This window comes from Paraphaeosphaeria sporulosa (assembly GCF_001642045.1).
Source record: "Paraphaeosphaeria sporulosa strain AP3s5-JAC2a unplaced genomic scaffold CC84scaffold_2, whole genome shotgun sequence".
In the NCBI taxonomy this organism is placed as follows: Eukaryota; Fungi; Ascomycota; class Dothideomycetes; order Pleosporales; family Didymosphaeriaceae; genus Paraphaeosphaeria; species Paraphaeosphaeria sporulosa.
This window is the reverse complement of record NW_017253361.1, coordinates 4,697,706-4,715,001: the sequence shown is the minus strand read 5'-3', so window position 1 is coordinate 4,715,001 and position 17,296 is coordinate 4,697,706. Positions and strand designations below refer to the sequence as shown.

General features: G+C 57.4%; 7 protein-coding genes across 7 annotated transcripts; 3 read left to right on the top strand and 4 right to left on the bottom strand.

Annotated features, from left to right (window-relative positions):
• Window positions 1-1,761: 1,761 nt before the first annotated feature.
• CC84DRAFT_1238236 (uncharacterized protein) lies at window positions 1,762-2,771 on the bottom strand. Its single transcript, XM_018183930.1, has one exon. It carries the CDS (start codon window positions 2,555-2,557, stop codon window positions 1,943-1,945), a length of 615 nt encoding a protein of 204 aa, XP_018041348.1. The 5' UTR covers window positions 2,558-2,771; the 3' UTR covers window positions 1,762-1,942.
• A 391-nt stretch (window positions 2,772-3,162) lies between these two features.
• Window positions 3,163-4,308, top strand: CC84DRAFT_1083885 (uncharacterized protein; the record flags this gene model as incomplete). Its single annotated transcript, XM_018174027.1, has 1 exon — window positions 3,163-4,308. The coding sequence occupies one exon, from the start codon at window positions 3,163-3,165 to the stop codon at window positions 4,306-4,308; it is 1,146 nt and encodes a 381-aa protein (XP_018041347.1).
• Window positions 4,309-5,288: 980 nt separating this feature from the next.
• CC84DRAFT_501471 (uncharacterized protein) lies at window positions 5,289-6,221 on the bottom strand. The gene has a single exon (XM_018186562.1). The coding sequence runs from the start codon at window positions 5,947-5,949 to the stop codon at window positions 5,422-5,424; it is 528 nt and encodes a 175-aa protein (XP_018041346.1). The 5' UTR covers window positions 5,950-6,221; the 3' UTR covers window positions 5,289-5,421.
• Window positions 6,222-6,373: 152 nt separating this feature from the next.
• CC84DRAFT_1139894 (putative sterol desaturase) lies at window positions 6,374-7,915 on the bottom strand. The gene is made up of 3 exons (XM_018176265.1): window positions 7,158-7,915; window positions 7,042-7,108; window positions 6,374-6,992 (listed from the first exon to the last, which is right to left on the bottom strand). The coding sequence occupies exons 1-3, from the start codon at window positions 7,702-7,704 to the stop codon at window positions 6,662-6,664; spliced, it is 945 nt and encodes a 314-aa protein (XP_018041345.1). The 5' UTR covers window positions 7,705-7,915; the 3' UTR covers window positions 6,374-6,661.
• Window positions 7,916-8,827: 912 nt separating this feature from the next.
• CC84DRAFT_501449 (uncharacterized protein) lies at window positions 8,828-9,916 on the top strand. The gene is made up of 3 exons (XM_018186561.1): window positions 8,828-9,057; window positions 9,126-9,544; window positions 9,607-9,916. The coding sequence occupies exons 1-3, from the start codon at window positions 9,020-9,022 to the stop codon at window positions 9,735-9,737; spliced, it is 588 nt and encodes a 195-aa protein (XP_018041344.1). The 5' UTR covers window positions 8,828-9,019; the 3' UTR covers window positions 9,738-9,916.
• Window positions 9,917-10,570: 654 nt separating this feature from the next.
• Window positions 10,571-14,020, top strand: CC84DRAFT_1161779 (uncharacterized protein). The gene is made up of 3 exons (XM_018177836.1): window positions 10,571-11,018; window positions 11,076-11,657; window positions 12,114-14,020. Exons 1-3 carry the CDS (start codon window positions 10,905-10,907, stop codon window positions 13,920-13,922), a joined length of 2,505 nt encoding a protein of 834 aa, XP_018041343.1. The 5' UTR covers window positions 10,571-10,904; the 3' UTR covers window positions 13,923-14,020.
• Window positions 14,021-14,204: 184 nt separating this feature from the next.
• Window positions 14,205-17,272, bottom strand: CC84DRAFT_1256690 (SPX-domain-containing protein). Its single transcript, XM_018184646.1, has 4 exons — window positions 16,375-17,272; window positions 15,508-16,328; window positions 15,311-15,456; window positions 14,205-15,258 (listed from the first exon to the last, which is right to left on the bottom strand). Exons 1-4 carry the CDS (start codon window positions 17,042-17,044, stop codon window positions 14,529-14,531), a joined length of 2,367 nt encoding a protein of 788 aa, XP_018041342.1. The 5' UTR covers window positions 17,045-17,272; the 3' UTR covers window positions 14,205-14,528.
• Window positions 17,273-17,296: the final 24 nt, after the last annotated feature.

Genomic DNA, 17,296 nt, shown 5'->3' with positions numbered 1-17,296 from the left:
AGACGATCTTTGTCATCTCGAAGAAGGATTGTCGCACTCGATGTCCCGTACAAGAGGGCGTACCAAATACACCGAGACTCGTGCACGGTAGGGCAGGATAGCCCAGATGAGCGAATGCAGACATGGCACGCGACAGACACCACACTGGCGCTGTGTTAGTTATTCTGCACTTCGGGACTACCTCGCAGACATGCCGGTCCTTCTACCGGATCTCTTTTAGAATGACAATCCAAGCCAGTACCCGACTTCTAGCAGTTTACATGACACTAACGTTACCACCTACGTCCGACCTCCCCTCAGTAGCTCCCCACAAATGCACCTCCCCTTCCCCTACCCTGTTCTACCCCTCGGAAGCCCACCTGCAAGCCTTTCTCAAAGCATCTCCCCGCATATCGCGCCGTCTCGTCGCCCACCACGCCGTGCAATGGCGGGGCACACGCGCATGTATTTGTGCGACGCGCAAAACGGACGGCGTGCGTGGTACGGTTTGCGCTTGGAGTAGGCACTGCGAGGGGGAGGCTGGATGGGGTTAGGAGGTGCGATGATGAGTCAATTGGGTTAGTTGAGGTTGGAAGTAGGTTGGGTTGGGGTGATGTCGCGTGTAGAGTGGGCGGACGCAGGGACGTTCTGGCGGGCGTGGTTGTGTGCGCTCATGTAGATGCGAGGGGTTGTATATCTTGCAGGTCGACTAATTCAGCGCGATAGACGGGCAACCATGTTGCGATTGGCAGACTGTCGGGAGCGGTGCTCCAGCGCGGGACAGTGTAGCTGGGTACGCGACGCGCGCCCCGCACGCGAAATGACACAGCGGGAATGCAGCTTCGCACGTCTCCGCGATGCGGTAAGTCGCGTCGCGTCGCGCAATCGATATTGCAGTCGTTCGAGGCGTGGGTATCCGAACGCGCGGATGTGGGGCGCAAGGATGGGATGTGGACAGGGTGAGCGAGAGAGAACTGACAGGCATCCAGCGCCATGGGCGACGTGCACCCTGCTGCTACAGTACCGCAGAGGGCTACCATCACTACTGTACGCATTCGCAGTGTCTGGCGGTTCTCGCCACAAGCATGTCCTGTATCCGTCGTGCTGCAATGCTACCATCCAGCCCTAGGATTTGGCGCAAAAGGTAGATGCTCCGAGACATGGTATATTGGCACGGTAGGCCGATTGGCCTTGTCCGATCCCTCGGTCGGCTGATTGGCAGAGAGCATTCGTGAAAACACTGTTTCGTTGCCGTTGAATTATCCATTTCCGGCCCCAGGGTCTGGCCCGCCTGTGTATGGGCGGGCTGTACTGTACCTGACGATTATTTCCCCGGTCGAGGATAAATGAAGGGAGAGACGGATAGAGGGCAGAGAGACAATAGGGCATTGTCAAGGAACATGGCATATTCTAGGAGGATCTTAGGAGGACGTCGGCGTAAAGCAGAGTCAGAGGGGAGAGGGATTCCCTGGCGCACTCGAGTCCGGGCATCGTTGGCCTGTCACACGTCGCCGGCGGTCAAGCTGACCGTCGGACGCATGATGTTTCAACCAACGGTGTCCGTTTTAGTGTGCATAAGCAGGCAATAGGACAGGAAATTTTGTCGTGGGCAGCGTTTCCGGAATGCATCAATAAGAGGGTGTGCTGCACGAGTGGAGGCAGAGGTTCCAGCACCGAGGCTAGAAGCAGAGACGCACGCAACGCGAAGCCGAGCTCTTGTGAGGGAGCATGAGGCACGGGTGAAGAGGTTTACGTTGCAGGTGGTTCAGCAAGCAGGCGGTCTAGAGAGGACATGCTAGGCGGAGATGGACTGTCTCAGGAAAATTTGCGCGTGATGCGTGGAGCGTGTAGGTGTTATAGGTGCGGAGCTGGCGCGGACAGCGTAGGAGAACAGGCGTCTAGCCATCCCAGCAGGGCCAGTGGAAAGTGCATCTCGCGCTTCTTGCGGTGGTGCTAGTGTTTGCTAGACGAGTGCGCAATCCGCCCTGGCGAACCGAGGCCGCAAGGACGGCGGCGATGCGGGCATGCGCTCAGGCTGGTGCGGGCGAGGTGCACGCCCGCACACGTGGACGCTGGACGCGGCGCGCGACGAACGCTCAGGAAGCAGCTCGTGCGGCGAGTGGTGAAGTGGTGAGCGGGCGCGAGGCTGGCGCAGCGACTGGAGGGCGGTGGTGCTGCGCTGAAACCTTCGCGCAGCAGCGCGCCATGAACGACGGTCCATGCAATTTGGCGACTGGCGTGGTGCGTTTCGAGGGGCGCGAGCGCGCGCTGCTTCCGGGCTGGTCAAACTGCGTGAAACGCTGGACGCGAGCGGTGATTGGCGCCAGCCGCCAGCTGCATGCGAATCACCGGCGCTCGCGAGAAGCTGGGCGCCGGCGGGCGGTGGTCTGGTAGGCAGCGGGCGGGCGCTCGGCAGCAGCCAGGCATCGCAGTGGTAAAGCAGCGGAACGGCGTGCGGTGTTGTGCTGGCGGCTGGGCTGGCCAGTAGGCTCCTGCGCGCCGCCTGCGCTGCAGCTGCAGGGGTGCCGGCCACTCGCAGCGCCGCCGTGCGCAGTGCCATTTTTAGTGAAGATCCCATCCCATCCCGCCGTGCCTCTCTCCTCGCCGGCCTCCTGCGAACCCTCTCCAGCGTCGGAATCGTCAATCTGCGCTCCACCCTGAGCCGCACTGCTGCGCCTTTGCAGTGCCCGCCCGCCGTTTGCTTGCGCAGACGCCCCCCGTTGCACGCGCGCCGACTGGGTTAGCACCGCCGCTCTTCATACCTTTGGTGTAGCGGGACGGCCCCCCAAGCACTCTGCGACACTCCTTCTCATCTATTCTTTCACGCGAGCCCCTCGACCTACGACAGCACCATGACCACCGCCGTCGCTGCCCCCCCTGTGTCCGCTCCACACGCGCCCGTGCTCGAGCCGGGGCCCAGCAGAGTATATGCTGCCATTGCGCCCAATGCTGCCTCTCCCCACAACGTGACGCCCACCTCCCATCTCTCTCAGCGCGCTGCCGACAATGCTTCACCTACCTCCTCCAGTGATGGCTCCAGCGCCGCGCCCCAGAGAGCGGAGGGAAAGCGCTCACCTCTCTCGTATGTCGTCGACCTACTCGTCGCGTTCCTCTTCTTCTTTCCGCCAACCCTCCTCCTCCATCAGTCCCACCACTGCTCCGCTCACCCCGCCCAACACCTCCATGTCTCCTCCCACCCGACGAGGCTTCTCTAACCGTGCATCCTCGAGCAGGTCACGCGGCCCCGCACCCAAGATTGTCGTGAAGAAGGAGCCCTCGTCGCCCGACATGCCCAACTCGCGCCACCGCCCCAGCCGCCTCAATCTCGCCAGCTCGCACGTTGTCCACGCCTCGGGCGCCCTCACCGCACGCCCCGCCGGTCTGTCGACGGGCGTCGACATTGGCATCGCCTGCCTGTCCCCGGGCTTCCACACCAACGACCCCTCGATGCGTGAGCAGTTGCAAAGAAGCATGGATGTAAGAGAAAGGCAGAGGCAGATTATAGAAGCGCGCCAGAAGGGCGGTGCCAAGGGTGGACCCCCCGATGATGACTCCCGCCAGCAGGACATGAGCCCGTTTGGACGACCGTTGAAGACGCCCAAGCGGAAGGGTCCCCCACCGGGCCTTACCATTGCCCCTCCTTCGCACTCCCAGTTTGCAAACGAGCGGGTCATCCAGTCTGCACCCATCAACCAGTCATTCACTGGACTCCGCAACAACATGCCGCCATCCCGTCAGCTTGCCAACGGCCCCTCGAACCTCTCGCAAACCTCGCACATCCACCACGTCCCAGCACAGCAGACCAGCAACAGACTGCCACCCATTGCAGACGTTTTCCCGGAGCCGCTTGGAACGGGCCGTGGCATGTACACAAATAGCCCCGGAACCTCGTCCCACTCAAACCAGCAGCCCCCTCTTCCATCCCCAGGATTCCCGCCGCCACACCACCAGCAGCCGCCACTGACCTCCCGCCCGCGAGAGTACAAGTCCGCTGAGGAAGCTGTACAGACCCTTTCTGGCGGTCGTGAGGACCTGTTGCCTCGCATTGTTCATTACGGTGGCCACCAGCCCCCAACGCCACCCTCGCCCATGCCCGGCAAGAACTCTTCCCAGGCCTACCCACCAAACGCCGATCTGCACCGCAGCGGCAGCGGCAGGAGACGAGGCCGAGACGAGTATGAGCGTGACATGGGAACTCCCCCCCTGGGCCGACAACATGCACGCCCTGGGCCTTTTGGTGAACCCCGCGACTCCCCGGAGACTCAGCACAGGAAGAAGGAAGAATTCATCTCGCTCTGCGCGAGGGCTTGGGACCTGTTCCATTCTTGATACCTGGCTTCGGCTCGATACAGTGGTTTCTTGTTGATGTGAAGGCATCCCTTACGGCGCGCATGGAGTTTTGATGGTTTCTCGACGTCTACGGACACGGCACTCGCTTACTACGTCTCATATCATATTGTTTCTACGGCACCCGGATTTCCTTATCTTCCCTCCGGCGAACTACTTGATATTCCTCTACGGTTCACTATTCCCGCAACCTTCGGCACGCGCGCATCTTATTTCCTTCGAATACCACCCCTAAAAGCGCCGGCAATTAATAGGGCTCGCTACGGATATCTTTCTCGGATTCCCCATTTGATACTTTCGATGTGGAGAGCTTTTTCTTTGGTCTGCTTCCTCTGCGTCTCGCACCGGCAACAACGACCCCACGACTGTCACCAGTGCAGTCAAGGATGTAAGCGAACCGGCTTGTTGATGTTCACGTGGATACGACGTGTTTGGCACTGTTATGGTTGGATATGTCGGCCCGCTGCTGAAACGCATGCAGTCTCACGCCGAGAATGGCGCATGTTTCGCAACGCTACACATGTTCCTAATCTTCTCTTTCATACGCTTTCGCTATCGACTCTACTTTTATCATTTCGTCAGAGGGCTGCTTGTTTATATGCAACACAGCCTCTCTTTATCTAGGGCGGCGTTACAAATGTTGTTTTTGTCTAGGAGAGAGGAGGGGTTGGGTGGAAGCTTGTGTGGGATTGGATAGGTGCAAGGTGAAAGATGCTTCCCCTCCCATCCCGGCTCGTCTCCTGAGCTGAGTACGTGATTGGGATCACCAGCAAGACAGACAATGAAGATGCTGATCGACTTTCAAACCGTCCCCCACGCATACTGTGCATTCTCCCCTCAACTCAAACACCGATCTTCGGATCGCCCGCTCCCTCGCCGTCGTGTGCGCCGTGCCGCTTTACAGTACTTCACGCATGCGGCATAGCGCTCGCGACGCGATGAAACGGATCGTCGCGTAGGGTGAAACGGGGGCGTGCGGGCAAGGACCCAACGGACGGACGGACTTTGGCAAGCGCAGGCGTGCTCCGCGGGAATTTGCAGGACAAGACACGCGAGAGTGAAATAAAAAAAAATTGCAATAATAACCTCGAGCTACTAGGCGAAGAGAGGGAATCTTGACGAGACGAGCGGGAGTGATATTGCACAGTGGGGATGTCGATACACGGACGCGAGATTTGATGGAGCGGGCGCTGCGGGAAGGGAAGGTGCTGGGTGAGTCACATGCAATCTGCACGACGGCGCGGGACGCGACGAGACGAGATGAAGAAACATTCCAGTCCGCGTACCGTGGATTTGCGTTTCCGTGCGTTTCAGGTAGAATGGGTGGGTGGGATTCAACGGTTGCGACGAGGACAAAGGACGCGTTTGGCGGGGACCCTGCATGAGCGGTTGCCGCATGGGGATGGCATGGGATGGGGGTTGGCTAGTGCTGGAGGCTACACCGAACGCGCAGTGTAGAGGACTGCGTGTGCGCTCAGGCACGGGGCATGCCGTGTAGCTCCTACACAGCACTATCCTGCCCACAGCTCTCATTTGCGATGCGGAACCGGCATCCTCTGTTTGCCAGCGGGTCAGTCGACGTGGTCGTGCCGCTGGCACGGCGGCCAAGTTGCGCGCCGTCATGCACAGCCATCAGATTCGATGAATATTCTGCACCTCCGTTTGCACTGCCTTTCCATCCCCTCCTCGACGGCAAGTTCTTTACTCGAAAGAGCGATGGTGCTGAGTCGCGGATATTGCATGTCAGACTTAGCCCAGACGTTTTCTTTGTGGGGTGTCGTGCGTCAGGGAATGATGAGGTGGCGTGCGCGGGGCTTACGTGCAGCACGGCGCTGGCTGGGACCTGGATGGTGGGAGGGACCGAGGGGCGCGGGTTTATCGATTGCTCAATAGTGTGCTGACGTGGATTTGGGTATGGGTCGAGGGTGGCGGCGGTGTGAGGCTTGAACATGGACGAGAAGGTGAGATGCAGAGGACTGTTCGACTTGGCCATACGTATCGTCCGATATTCTTCACCGTCACGTATATCACAGTGATGGTGCATCGTGTTCAAACGAGCGAGCAGTGTCATTAGAAATTATAACAGTGTAGTCGGAGCTGGGTTGCTCTGCTGTACAATGATGCCGGCATCTCCCATCGCAGCCTCCCCCATACAACGCAGACGGCCCCTAAATGCAAGAGCTCGGCCACGTATCGTACATTTTCCAAACCGATGCAGGCGGGCGCCAAAGTAGCCCCCAGAAGAGAATCAATGGAAAGAAGTCCATCGCGAGTTGCCAATATAAAGCGTAACCCATAAACCCGTCGACGCGCAAAATGCTTCCCCGTGCCGACACTACTCCGTCTTCTTCTTCTTGATAAGCTGATCGTTCTCATCAACCAGCCCCTTTGCTCGCAGAACCTTCAGCGCATCATGCAGCGGGTCAAGCTCGGGCTGCGGCGCGCGATGCGAACCGAAGTAGGTGTCAGCCCAGGTGAAATACTGCCCGTAGTTGACGGTGAAGTACATGTGGTGCAGCGTGTGGTGTGCGGGGCTGTTGAGCCACTTCTCGGTCCAGTGGCCGCTGATCATGTCGCCGTCGTGGATGAAGATGGTCCAGATCTGCACGGCTACAAAGAGCACCATGTAGAGGTGGCGTTGCATGGGGCAGATGAAGACGAACAGGCTGGGAGGGGGGTTAGAGGGGGTGGTGGGATAGGAGGGAGGGGACATACTGGTAAGGGGTGGATTGGATGAAGCCATCCAGGGGGTGAAAGGCTAGGGCTGCCCATGGGGTTGGTACTTTGACAGGGTTAGTAAAGGGTTGAGGTTGACGGGTAACGTGACCTACCAATCCACTTGTGGTGCGGCTTGTGAATGTACTTGTACACGCTAGGGTGGTGCTCGAGACGGTGGATCCAGTAGATGGCGAAATCGTTAAACGCCATGTACAGCACCGTCGAGACCGCCAGCCACGTCCATCCATACTCGTTGGCATTGCTGTAGAGCAAGCTGTGTCCGCGGACCTCGGCCAGGAAGATGGGTAGCGTGAGAAGATTGATAAACGGGACGGCGGAAAAGGAAGATATTATTTCTTGGCGGACCTGGTTCTTCAAAAAACGTGGGTGGTACTCTAGTCTCCTGTCGAAAACGAGATAATAAGACAATGCGCTGAAAATAAGGTAGAGGCTCATTGCGCCTATCTGGGTTAACGCCAGGATCGATATTATCTGGCGGTAGATGTTGTCCCGTGGCCATTGCGATGTTGTTTGCGCGGCCGAGAATTTGTGAGGAGAGGTGCCATTGCTATAGTCAATGCCGAGGGGTGCGCTTGGGAGAGCCCACGCGTATGCCTTGTCCAAGATAAGGGGATCGAGAAATTCCAGGGCGACGTCCATGGTGGCGGTTTGCGCTGCTTGCTCGTGTGAGCGCGACCTGTTGTTGCGCTCGCCTTTCGACAACAGCAACAAGTTATGGATGCGCGCTGATGGGGACACGCTCAGAACGTTGAGTAATTGAAGAACACCAGCAGTTTTTGCGTCTGCAGCGTTTGTTGGAGGGTTGATGGGGTTTGAAGTTTTCGTGGCGATATCGCAAAGTGAAAAGGAGTTACCGGGATTCGGATCGAGCGTTCCCGCCTCGTTCCACAATTTACAGAATTCCCGGCTAGGCCGAATCGCGCTAAGCCGGTTTCTCTAATCCCCTATTCTCGCCTAAACGTGAACGCCGGCCGTTTATTCTGGAGTGGCGACTTAGAGACTCAGGTAGAATGAGCTGCCTCTGTGTGGACTTTCCAAGGTCCACTTCAGACAAATTGCCGATCGAGGTCACACTGGACGTTGGCATGGGAGCTATGCGTTCAAGTTGTGGTTTTTGTTATATTACTGAAAGAATGCAGATAATGTTACCCAAAATTGCCACAAGTAGTGAACTGGTTGCGTTCGAGAAAATTGTATACACGCTTTGCTTAACATGTATAGGACTTTGATAATGTTCTTGAGTGCGCAACAAGATATGATTGGCATCAGACATGTCGCGCTGCAGCTGTCTCGTTGACAAGACAGCTGTCTTTCACTTGCAGCTACTGGTGTCCACGCAGGCCCGCTCTTGGGCATGACTGATATCACGTGGCGACATGTACCCCGGCTATCAGCGTGGTTGAAGCGCCCAACCGGAAAGGCAGCTACGCCCCTGCTACCAGATCCCACTCCACGTCTACGTCCGCCCAAGTGGCAACAACCAAACCGCGCAACCGACAGCTGGGCACGATCGATGTGTGGAGAGACCGACCGCGTAGACTATGGCAGACTTCACTTGCCTACCGACTGAGCCAAAGCTTAACGACTTTGCGTTCGTAGGATCACCTTCGTTGTGCTTGTCCCGAGGCCGCGCATGTCTTTCCTCGACATTGAGCTTATTGCTGACAGGTACGACGGACTCGCGACCTGGAAAGTGTGTGCTTGGTCAATCATGAGTGGAGACAATTGATGGCACCAGTTCTATAAGAGTCACTGCACACGGATCTACGGAAAACTTCCTCTCGTCGCTTGAAAGACTTACTCGACCGACCCCAGAAACGGAATACTTGGACATGTACAACGACTTGTACCTCTCAGACCCTGGTACAGGTCAGAGATACCCCGAGCCAGAATTGGTGCTTGACTCGCATACATCCCGAAGGACAGGTTGATCAAATTCCTAGCTTATGCCGTTATGCCGTCTGTCATGACATGGCTTCTCCAGAGACAAAGGTGAGTGGAATCCCCAGCGGGCAAAAAGATTGGCCGAGCCCTTGCTTAATTCTCCAACGTGTGGTCAGTTGGACGAACTGGACGCACCCCCTGAAACTTGATCCTGCCGGTCCGAACACTTTCGTGGACACGCTCTCCAGAGTGACAATGTCATGGAACATACCTTCGATGGCAGCGATGTCCATGCTGTGTGTATATGTTCGACTCGATGAGAAGGCGAGACAATTTCCTGAACCCTTCCGCTACCTTCTTACCAACTCTCCTGGCATGGGTGATCTTACTATCCGTCATGACTTTTCAGAAGAAAATCCTAACACCGATTGGCATACAAACCTCGACTCGCTGCCACTTCGCTACAATGTGTCGCCACTACTCGTGCTCACGTTCTTTGAGCTCACTGACCTGCGTCTTGGAGAGTCCTCGCGCGCCCTGCTTCACGAGATAGGTTTCTCGTCACTCGAATGCTTACATATCCGTGACTGTGTCGGTAAGTGGCATGAGATTGCATAACTTATCGCCCATGAGGTTAACGGTGCGTCATTCTCTTAGACGTGGCACCATTTCTGTTTGCCTTGTCGGGTCTATTTACCCGTACCGGGGGAAGCCTAATGAACCTTCACATGTCCATGGAAGATCCTTCGCCTATCCTCGGAGGTCTTGACTCCTTCCTACAGACATGACAAGGACTTCGAACGATCATCATCTGCATGCCCCTGAAAAGTTCGGTTGCAAAGAAAAGGGTTATGTATCATGCGGATACGTTGAAGCGTCTTCTCCTGGGAGATGTGACAGCCGGTTACCAAGTGCAGTACAACGTGGACGTCGTAGACATCTTCGGAAAGTGCTCAAGGTTGGAAGAGGCGACCATCAGTATTTTACCCTGCAACCTTTGGCCATTGGCTTAATACCGTCCACTCTTACCGTCTCGAGAAACAAAATGAGAAGGTCCTACTATCCAGCCTCGAAGCCGTCATGGTGAGTCAAATGTCGACTTACTACAATGCCTTGCAAGCTGTACACTTTAACTCGAACTAAACATCGTCAACAGGAATCACTCTTGAAAGCCCCAGTACTCGAGACGGTACGGATGCTGAACTTGCCCGTGAATGATTACGATATCAGCCCCGGTTCAACGGATGGGGCCTTCAATGAAATCATCATTACCGATCGACACGTTTTCGCAGTACAAGAGGTCATGCATAATCTGGCCGGCGAGATACTTGGGTATAATGATCTATGAGCTACAATTATCTTAGCTTTGGCGTTACGGGGGCATGGTTCATCGTTCATCAGTTGTTTCGTAAGCAGTATCATGTTCAATGGGCATCGTGAACTACTAAACCACCTGATGCTCACTGCAGCGAATCATGAACCATGGCGCATTAGGGAGCTTTGGGTGGTGCGGCTGAAACGAGACCCCGCCCCAAGAATAGACGCCTTGGCCCTCTCAGGCCAGCTTAAGTTCGTTAAATGCCCTAAGAAGCGACAGAAGGACCGTTAATTACCAGTGACATCGCGAACCCTATCCCGCACGCGTCGAGCGACCCGCGATCAACTCCATCCGCCGCCTGCCACGAGCGCACAGCGAGCCGCGCGCATTCGCCTAGCTTGTTCGCGCTGGCCGCGACCTGCCTGCCACCTGGCGCGCGTCACCAACAGGCGCTCTGTAGACTCTCTTCGGCGGCCGTACAGCTCAGAAACCCGCACCGGTAGCCTATCGATTGCGGTGCTGTCCACAGTACATATTGGATGGGCCAAAGTTGCGCCTGACTCGACTCACTGGCCCAAGGAGCGCTCATGGCTCGACCCGCTTGGCCTCAGCGCAGATTGTAGCTGTTTCCGAAACCATGCAAGTCGACTTTGGCGCAGAGTCGGAGCATAGCTTACATCTCTCGTCCCACGGTCACTTTGAACATTCCACCCACGGCAGTCCGGCATTCTCGCCGTTCCGCCATCCTGCCGTATGTGCTTTCATGTCGTGTCGTGCATGCGACCTTTGCTGATGTACCAATGCTTAGCTACCAACAATCGACCCAGGTCTTGAGCAAAGTGCCGCGAACCGTAATGGACATCCTCCCATGTCATCCGTCCACCACTCCGCCCCGCCAAACCACCTCCTGCAGGCGGACAATGCCTCCATGGGGAGCGGCCACCTCGCCCACGCCTTCTATGGCGACATGTCGCGCGCCTCGCAGACGCCCTCGACGCCGTCCAATGCTTCGCCGCGCTTCTCAGCGATATCTCCAGCTAGTCAGTCGAAGCAGATGACCTCGAACTACGTTCCGACCGACCGTCCAACTCCCTCGCGCGATGTTTCAGACGATACGCTTGACCAAGCCTACGCAACCTTCATCTTGTATTGCAATCCGAACTTCTCGACTGCGACCGATACATCCGAGTTGACGCGACTCTTTCGGACCCCTCCAAAGAGTGACGGCAAGTCGTTTAGTACTTGGGCGCTCTTTGAGCTCATACGGAAATTCAATGCAGGGGATATCAAGACGTGGACACAATTGGCGCTCGATCTGGGTGTAGAACGGCCGGATACAGACAAGGGGCAGAGCACGCAGAAAGTCCAGCAATACTCTGTCCGCCTGAAGGTAAGATTGATTTCCTTTGCATTTCATCAATCGCGGCGCCTTTTTTATATTTGTGCTTGTGCATTGCCATTATTTGCACTTTGCATCTGGCAGGCTGCATCCTTTCATTATCCAGTCAGTATCTGGACTGTGCTTGTGCGCGACATCATGACCATCAAATGTTGGCTACCCCGTCACTGTATTCGAGGGACAAGTGAGCATCAATACTGCACGTAAGAAGCCCAGCGTCAAAGTATCCGAATACGGGAACCGAACACGTCGCTTAGAACATTCATATACTTGCTTCAGGCTAATACGCTTTCGTCCTCTGGGATTGTTGGTCCAATACATCCTTTGCGGGGCGAGCAATCCTTCTGTTTGGCTACGTCAGGGCCTACATCGACAGCCTCATCATTTACCCTAATCACTTCTGTCTTTCTTCCTTCTTTAGTCTCATTGGGATACTAACGATGTTAGCGATGGATGCGCGCGATGCATATCGATGCTTTTTTCGAATACATGCTGGGTAAACAACATCCGTACTACCTACAAATACCGTCGCCTCACAACCCGTTCCCGGAGAACGGACGTGATGGCGTGCCCCTGGAAGAGGACCTGGCGATCAGAGCTCTCGATCCGAAGTTCCGCCCGAAGCGCGGACGCAGGAAAGCAGACGAGGGCGAAGACGACGTAGACATGATCGACCACTCACCGGCTCCCAAACGTCCTCAGCTAGACACGTCCATACCTTTTGGAAATATTCTGCAACCGCAGTCTGCGTATCCAGGCAGCGCCCACCCAGATCACATGGAAGGCTTCTTAGGAGCCCATGATCCATGGACGGGATCTGCTATTACACCATCCTCCGCTTTGACAGCGGCATCAGCACCTGGCCGAATGAACCCGAACAAGAACCTTACGCCGTATTCAGCATCACCCATGTCAGGGCAGCAGCTCCGATGGCGCTTGAACACGCAGGATAACCCGACCACACCGCATCCCCTATCCGCTGTCACACCACACTCAGCTCACCCGGATTTCTTCGACGAACCTCAATCCGCAATCACCCCGTCGAGCTCAAAACGATCGCGACGACGTCACGGACCCGCGGTTTCCTCGGCATGGCCCAGCAACAGCGCTTCTTCAACAGGCAAGCTTCGCGGCAGACCGCCGAGTAATCGCTCCGTTCGCGACGGGCCCTTTGTCACGTTCCCCGCCAACCCCAAAACCAAGGAGGGACCCACGATAGATGTGAACAGGAATCCAGGAAACCTGACGCCGATCGTGGAGCGAGCCCACTCAGACCCTCCGGCTGCAGAGCACCACTTTCGCTTCCCTCCGACCCCAGCCTCAGCCGTTTCACCCACGAACATGGACGCCCAGATTCCGAACGCGTCTCAGCGCGGCCATAGACTGAGTCTGCAGGTGCCGCAGAGTCTCGGGAATCCCGTGCGGCTGGCCACGCCCACGGTGCTGGTGAATGGGCAGGAGAACGACGCCTCGACGAGCACCACAAGTCAACGCGCGGGCCCGCTGTACGACCAGCCCACCGAGCAAGCCCAGCACCAGCACCACCCAACATCCTCGCCCGCAAGCCAATTCCAAAACGCCTCCCCCCAGCAAGCGCAAACCCAAGCATCGATCCAGACCAAGGCTCCATCCCCGCTCCCCAGCATCCCCCCCGACGCCCTCAAGCGCGCCCTCGCCGCCTCCCTCATCCGCGCCCCCCTCACCGGCCGCCGCAAGCGCCTCTCCGGCACCGAAGCCAAGGCCCTCGCCTCCGCCATCCTCTCGCCCCTTGCCCCTCCCACCAACCCACCCTCCGCCCCCGCAGCCAAAACACTGTCCGAGCCCGCCCTCGCCATCTCCATAGCCAGCTGTCTGGGCCTCACCTCCGCCGTCGGCCTCGGCGCCGGCGGTCCCACCGGCGGCGTCAAGCGCGTCGAATGCGTGCGGTTCCGCGTCGGCGGCGACGGGTACGAGTCCCCCGTGTCCTCGGACTTCTCCTCGCCCGAAGGCGAAGCCGGCCCTGAAACTGGAACCGTGCGCGAGTCGTTCGATGTGTTTTTTGGCGTGAGTTTTGGGCCGGGGCTGGTCGGGGAGTGGGTCGTCAAGGGCGTGGGTGCTGCGGGGGAGGAGAAGTCAGAGGCAGAGGGGTTGGGACAGGGGCAGACGACGACGGCGGCGGGGTGGAAGGGAAGGTTTGAGGCTGTGCAGAGGAAGTTGGAGGAGAGGGAGGAGGAGGCGAGGGTGTTGAGGGAGAGGGTGTTGGAGGCGGTTTTGTAGGGTGGGTTGGGATGGGGAGGGCAAGGCGGAGGCTTGCTTCGGCACTGGTTTGGGGCGCGATGTTGCATTTGGATACTCGTGAGCGGATCTTGATACCCTCTGGCGCTGGTAAGGCTGTTTGGCTTTGGTTCTAGTATATATGCTACGAAATGTACAGCAACGTTAATTCGCAGCTTGACCAGATTGGAGCATCAAGGGCGTCTGTGAGAGTAACACTTAGTGCCCAGAAGGACAGGGGGCACATCGTCCGAAGGCGACGGTAGTTTTCAGATGGAGTTCTGACTTAATTCGTCTCCAGATGGCATCGCTGTCACCAAAAATGTGAGTTGGTATAGGCGCTCGACCAAACCGTCGAGCAATCAGACCATCACCATCATATCACCATCACATCGCTCCCGAACCACAACAGACAAATAGTAATAGCACATGGTATACAACACTCGCTCCGCACAACCCACCACCGACAAACGTCCTGGCGACATGGCCCAACGGAGAGACAGACCGTGATTCTGCTCCAACTCTACATGTGCATCCCGCAATCCATCACCGCTCTCCACCAACCGCCACTCCCTCCCCCGAGCTCGGGAAAAGCGGGCGGGAATGCATCTACCTCACCAGCTCAATCCTCTCCGCCACCATTTCGACCAACGCCGCCGCTGCCGCCGTCCCATTATGCCTCGCGTGATTGTGCTCGCGCTCGGTGAGTATAGCCCGGTACTTGAACCCGAAATTCAAGCACAGCGCAATCGCCAGCCCGACCGCGACCACCAGCGGCCCAGTCACACTATCAAAGTCCGTCCCACTCCGCTGCATGATGAGTCTGCGCCGCCACATGTAAATCCCGTATCCCCACAGCAGCGTAAACAGCGCAACGCAGGTATACACAACCGCAAGGATGCGCGCGATGTTGTTGGATTCGCCGGCGGCGTTGTACAAGCCCAGCGACAAGCTCGCAAGCAGCACAGAGACGTGCTGCCACTTTATAAATGTGCGCTGGTTCGCGAGCCAGACCTTGGCCTCGACACGCACGGGGCCCTGATCTTTGATCCAGACGCCGGGGTGCCGGACGCCGGGGGGGAGCGCGATGGCTTTGGCGGCGGACTCCTTGCTGCGGGCGTACTTGGAGGTGGAAAACGAGGGGAAGAGGGAGGAGAGGCCCGTCGTGCGGCCGGGAATGGTGGCATCGCCGTCGTCGTCGCTGTCGATTTCCTCGGCGGAGGGTTTCGTGGTCTGCTCGACGACGAGGGGCGAGGGCTTCGGGGCGCTAGCTTTGCGGGCGGAGGTGCCCGCGGCTGGGGAACCGACTGGGGAGATGACCGAGGGGCGGTAGCTGGGGCTGGAGAGGGTGAGTAAGTTTGAGATTGGTGGGAATGGTCTATGTTGCGTACCTTGCACGCGCACCGAAGAGACTGCCGACGGCGAAGTCGTCTTCCGCGGCCTTCTGCTTCTTCTTCTGCTCTTCTTCGAATGCAGCTTCGGGTTCGCGCTTGATGTCCATCTCTACCTCGCTCAGCCAGAATGGGAACGTGTTCACCTGGTATTGTCAGCGAACGTGAGACGAAGCGGCCATCAGTATAGAACGTACCTGATCTTCGAACAGCTTGGCAACACCTTGAACGAACTTGGAGAAGCGAGGAGCCTCCTTGACCAAGTGGGAGTTGATCAGATCCTCGATCCATTCGTATTTCTTCAAGCCCCTGACCTTGATTTCCAAGATTGCGTGCGGGAAGTCGTACCGCTCGCCCTTTCTGATCTCCTTGAATGGATACTCCATCTGGCGATCGTCGATATCTCGCCTGTGCCAGTCGTCGGGGTCACGGCAGGGACGGTCCAGATCAAGCGAATCCTCGCGGATAAGAGCCAAGTTCGTGTCCAGAGAGACGCGCACGCGGTTATCGCCGGGAATCTGGAAGGCAGTGCGTGTGTAGTTTGCGCGCAGGACTGGTTGCAGGTCCTTCTCCTTGATAAAGTGGGAAATGTCGTTGACGGACTTCTTGAACTCGTTGACGTCTTGTGGGTCCTGGGCACCGCGGGCCTCCATCTTCTGGATCTGCTTCTCCATGTGGTACTTGCCGGCGATGAACGGCTGGACGTACTTTTCTTTGATGGGAAACCGCTGCTCCTCAGCTACATCCCCGTCCTTCATCTCCTTCTTCTCAAGGTGGATGGTGGGCTTCTCGGCGAGCTGGCCGTACCACCTAAGACGGAGAGACGCGGCATTGGGGACGTGATTGACCTTGTCCGTATAGAGCGGGAAGTCCTGGTTGTCAAAGTATATGGAAGTAATGGTGGGATCGCGCTGGGAGCCTTCGGCGACCTTGGAGGTCTGCGGGTTGTACACGAGGACGGGGAGACGCCGGAGGATCACGGTCTTGACCTCGAGCAGGTTGTCCTTGTGGACCCAGACTGTGCAGGTCAGTTGGTTACTGCGGAATGGGAATTCATGACGCACACTTGTACGAGGTAAACTCGTCCTTGCCGCTGGCATTCTCGGCAAACGACAGCGCCTCCTGCGGCTTGCCGTCCAGGCTCTGGCGCACGAAGCTATACATGGCCGAAAGGCGGTACAGCAGCGGGCTCTGGTCCTCGGTGTAGATGGGCTTCTCGGTAAGGCGCGCATTGATAAACGGCCTCAGACGGTACGACCGGCCGCGCAGCTTGTCGTGCTTCTTGGTGGCCTTGATCACGGCCGTGTAGTTGATGCGGCCGTACTTCTCCAGCTCCTTGACCTCCTTGGTGATGCCATCGAGCTCCTTCAGCACCTCTTGGAGCAGCTTCTTTTTTTCCGCGGGCGGCACGTCCGACTTGGTGTCCTTGGATGAAGATGCCGCCTCGGCGCCATCCTCGCCGTCCTCGGCCTTGATGCCGAGGGCCAACGGCTCGAGTTTCTTCTCGCAGGCCGTTGTGCGCTCCTTCAGCTTCTCCTGGATGTCCCGCTTAAAGTTGTACACCTTCTCCAGCTGCACGTTGGCCAGCTCCTCGGTGAACTGCGTCACGTCATCCGACGTCCACGGCTTGTCGTCATCGTGCTCGCGGAGCAGGTTCTTGAGCTTGTCGTAGTCGATGTACTGGTCCTTCCACGGCGCGTAGACGCTCTTGCGCAGGGTGCTGCCAAACTTCATCGTGGATCAATCCGCGCGCGCGCGGTTGCTGAGCTATCGAGACAGCTATCGAGACAGCTATCGAGCCAGCTATCGAGACAAGCACTGGACGCACATGCAACGAGGCAGGGAAGCTAGAGAACGGCAAGGATAAAAGATGTCCGAGCAAATATCAGCAGCCGGGAGGAACAACGTGCATATCAAGCTTCGTCTGCAGCGGCAGAGATTTGTTGATGCGCGACCTGCGGGGAAGCTCTTGCTTGCCCTGGGTCG

Coding starts and splice junctions, on each gene's coding strand:
- CC84DRAFT_501471 (XM_018186562.1), bottom strand. CDS start 5,949: ATGACGGCGCGCAACTTGGCCGCCGTGCCAGCGGCACGACCACGTCGA.
- CC84DRAFT_1256690 (XM_018184646.1), bottom strand. CDS start 17,044: ATGAAGTTTGGCAGCACCCTGCGCAAGAGCGTCTACGCGCCGTGGAAG. Junction 15,457..15,507: donor CCAAGCTGTTCGAAGATCAG/GTACGTTCTATA, acceptor TGACAATACCAG/GTGAACACGTTCCCATTCTG. Junction 15,259..15,310: donor CTCTTCGGTGCGCGTGCAAG/GTACGCAACATA, acceptor CACCCTCTCCAG/CCCCAGCTACCGCCCCTCGG.
- CC84DRAFT_1139894 (XM_018176265.1), bottom strand. CDS start 7,704: ATGGACGTCGCCCTGGAATTTCTCGATCCCCTTATCTTGGACAAGGCA. Junction 7,109..7,157: donor GCCGCACCACAAGTGGATTG/GTAGGTCACGTT, acceptor ACCCTGTCAAAG/TACCAACCCCATGGGCAGCC. Junction 6,993..7,041: donor ATCCAATCCACCCCTTACCA/GTATGTCCCCTC, acceptor CCCCCCTCCCAG/CCTGTTCGTCTTCATCTGCC.
- CC84DRAFT_1161779 (XM_018177836.1), top strand. CDS start 10,905: ATGCAAGTCGACTTTGGCGCAGAGTCGGAGCATAGCTTACATCTCTCG. Junction 11,019..11,075: donor CGCCGTTCCGCCATCCTGCC/GTATGTGCTTTC, acceptor ACCAATGCTTAG/CTACCAACAATCGACCCAGG. Junction 11,658..12,113: donor AATACTCTGTCCGCCTGAAG/GTAAGATTGATT, acceptor TAACGATGTTAG/CGATGGATGCGCGCGATGCA.
- CC84DRAFT_501449 (XM_018186561.1), top strand. CDS start 9,020: ATGCCGTCTGTCATGACATGGCTTCTCCAGAGACAAAG. Junction 9,058..9,125: donor TGGCTTCTCCAGAGACAAAG/GTGAGTGGAATC, acceptor ACGTGTGGTCAG/TTGGACGAACTGGACGCACC. Junction 9,545..9,606: donor ACATATCCGTGACTGTGTCG/GTAAGTGGCATG, acceptor TCATTCTCTTAG/ACGTGGCACCATTTCTGTTT.
- CC84DRAFT_1238236 (XM_018183930.1), bottom strand. CDS start 2,557: ATGGGATCTTCACTAAAAATGGCACTGCGCACGGCGGCGCTGCGAGTG.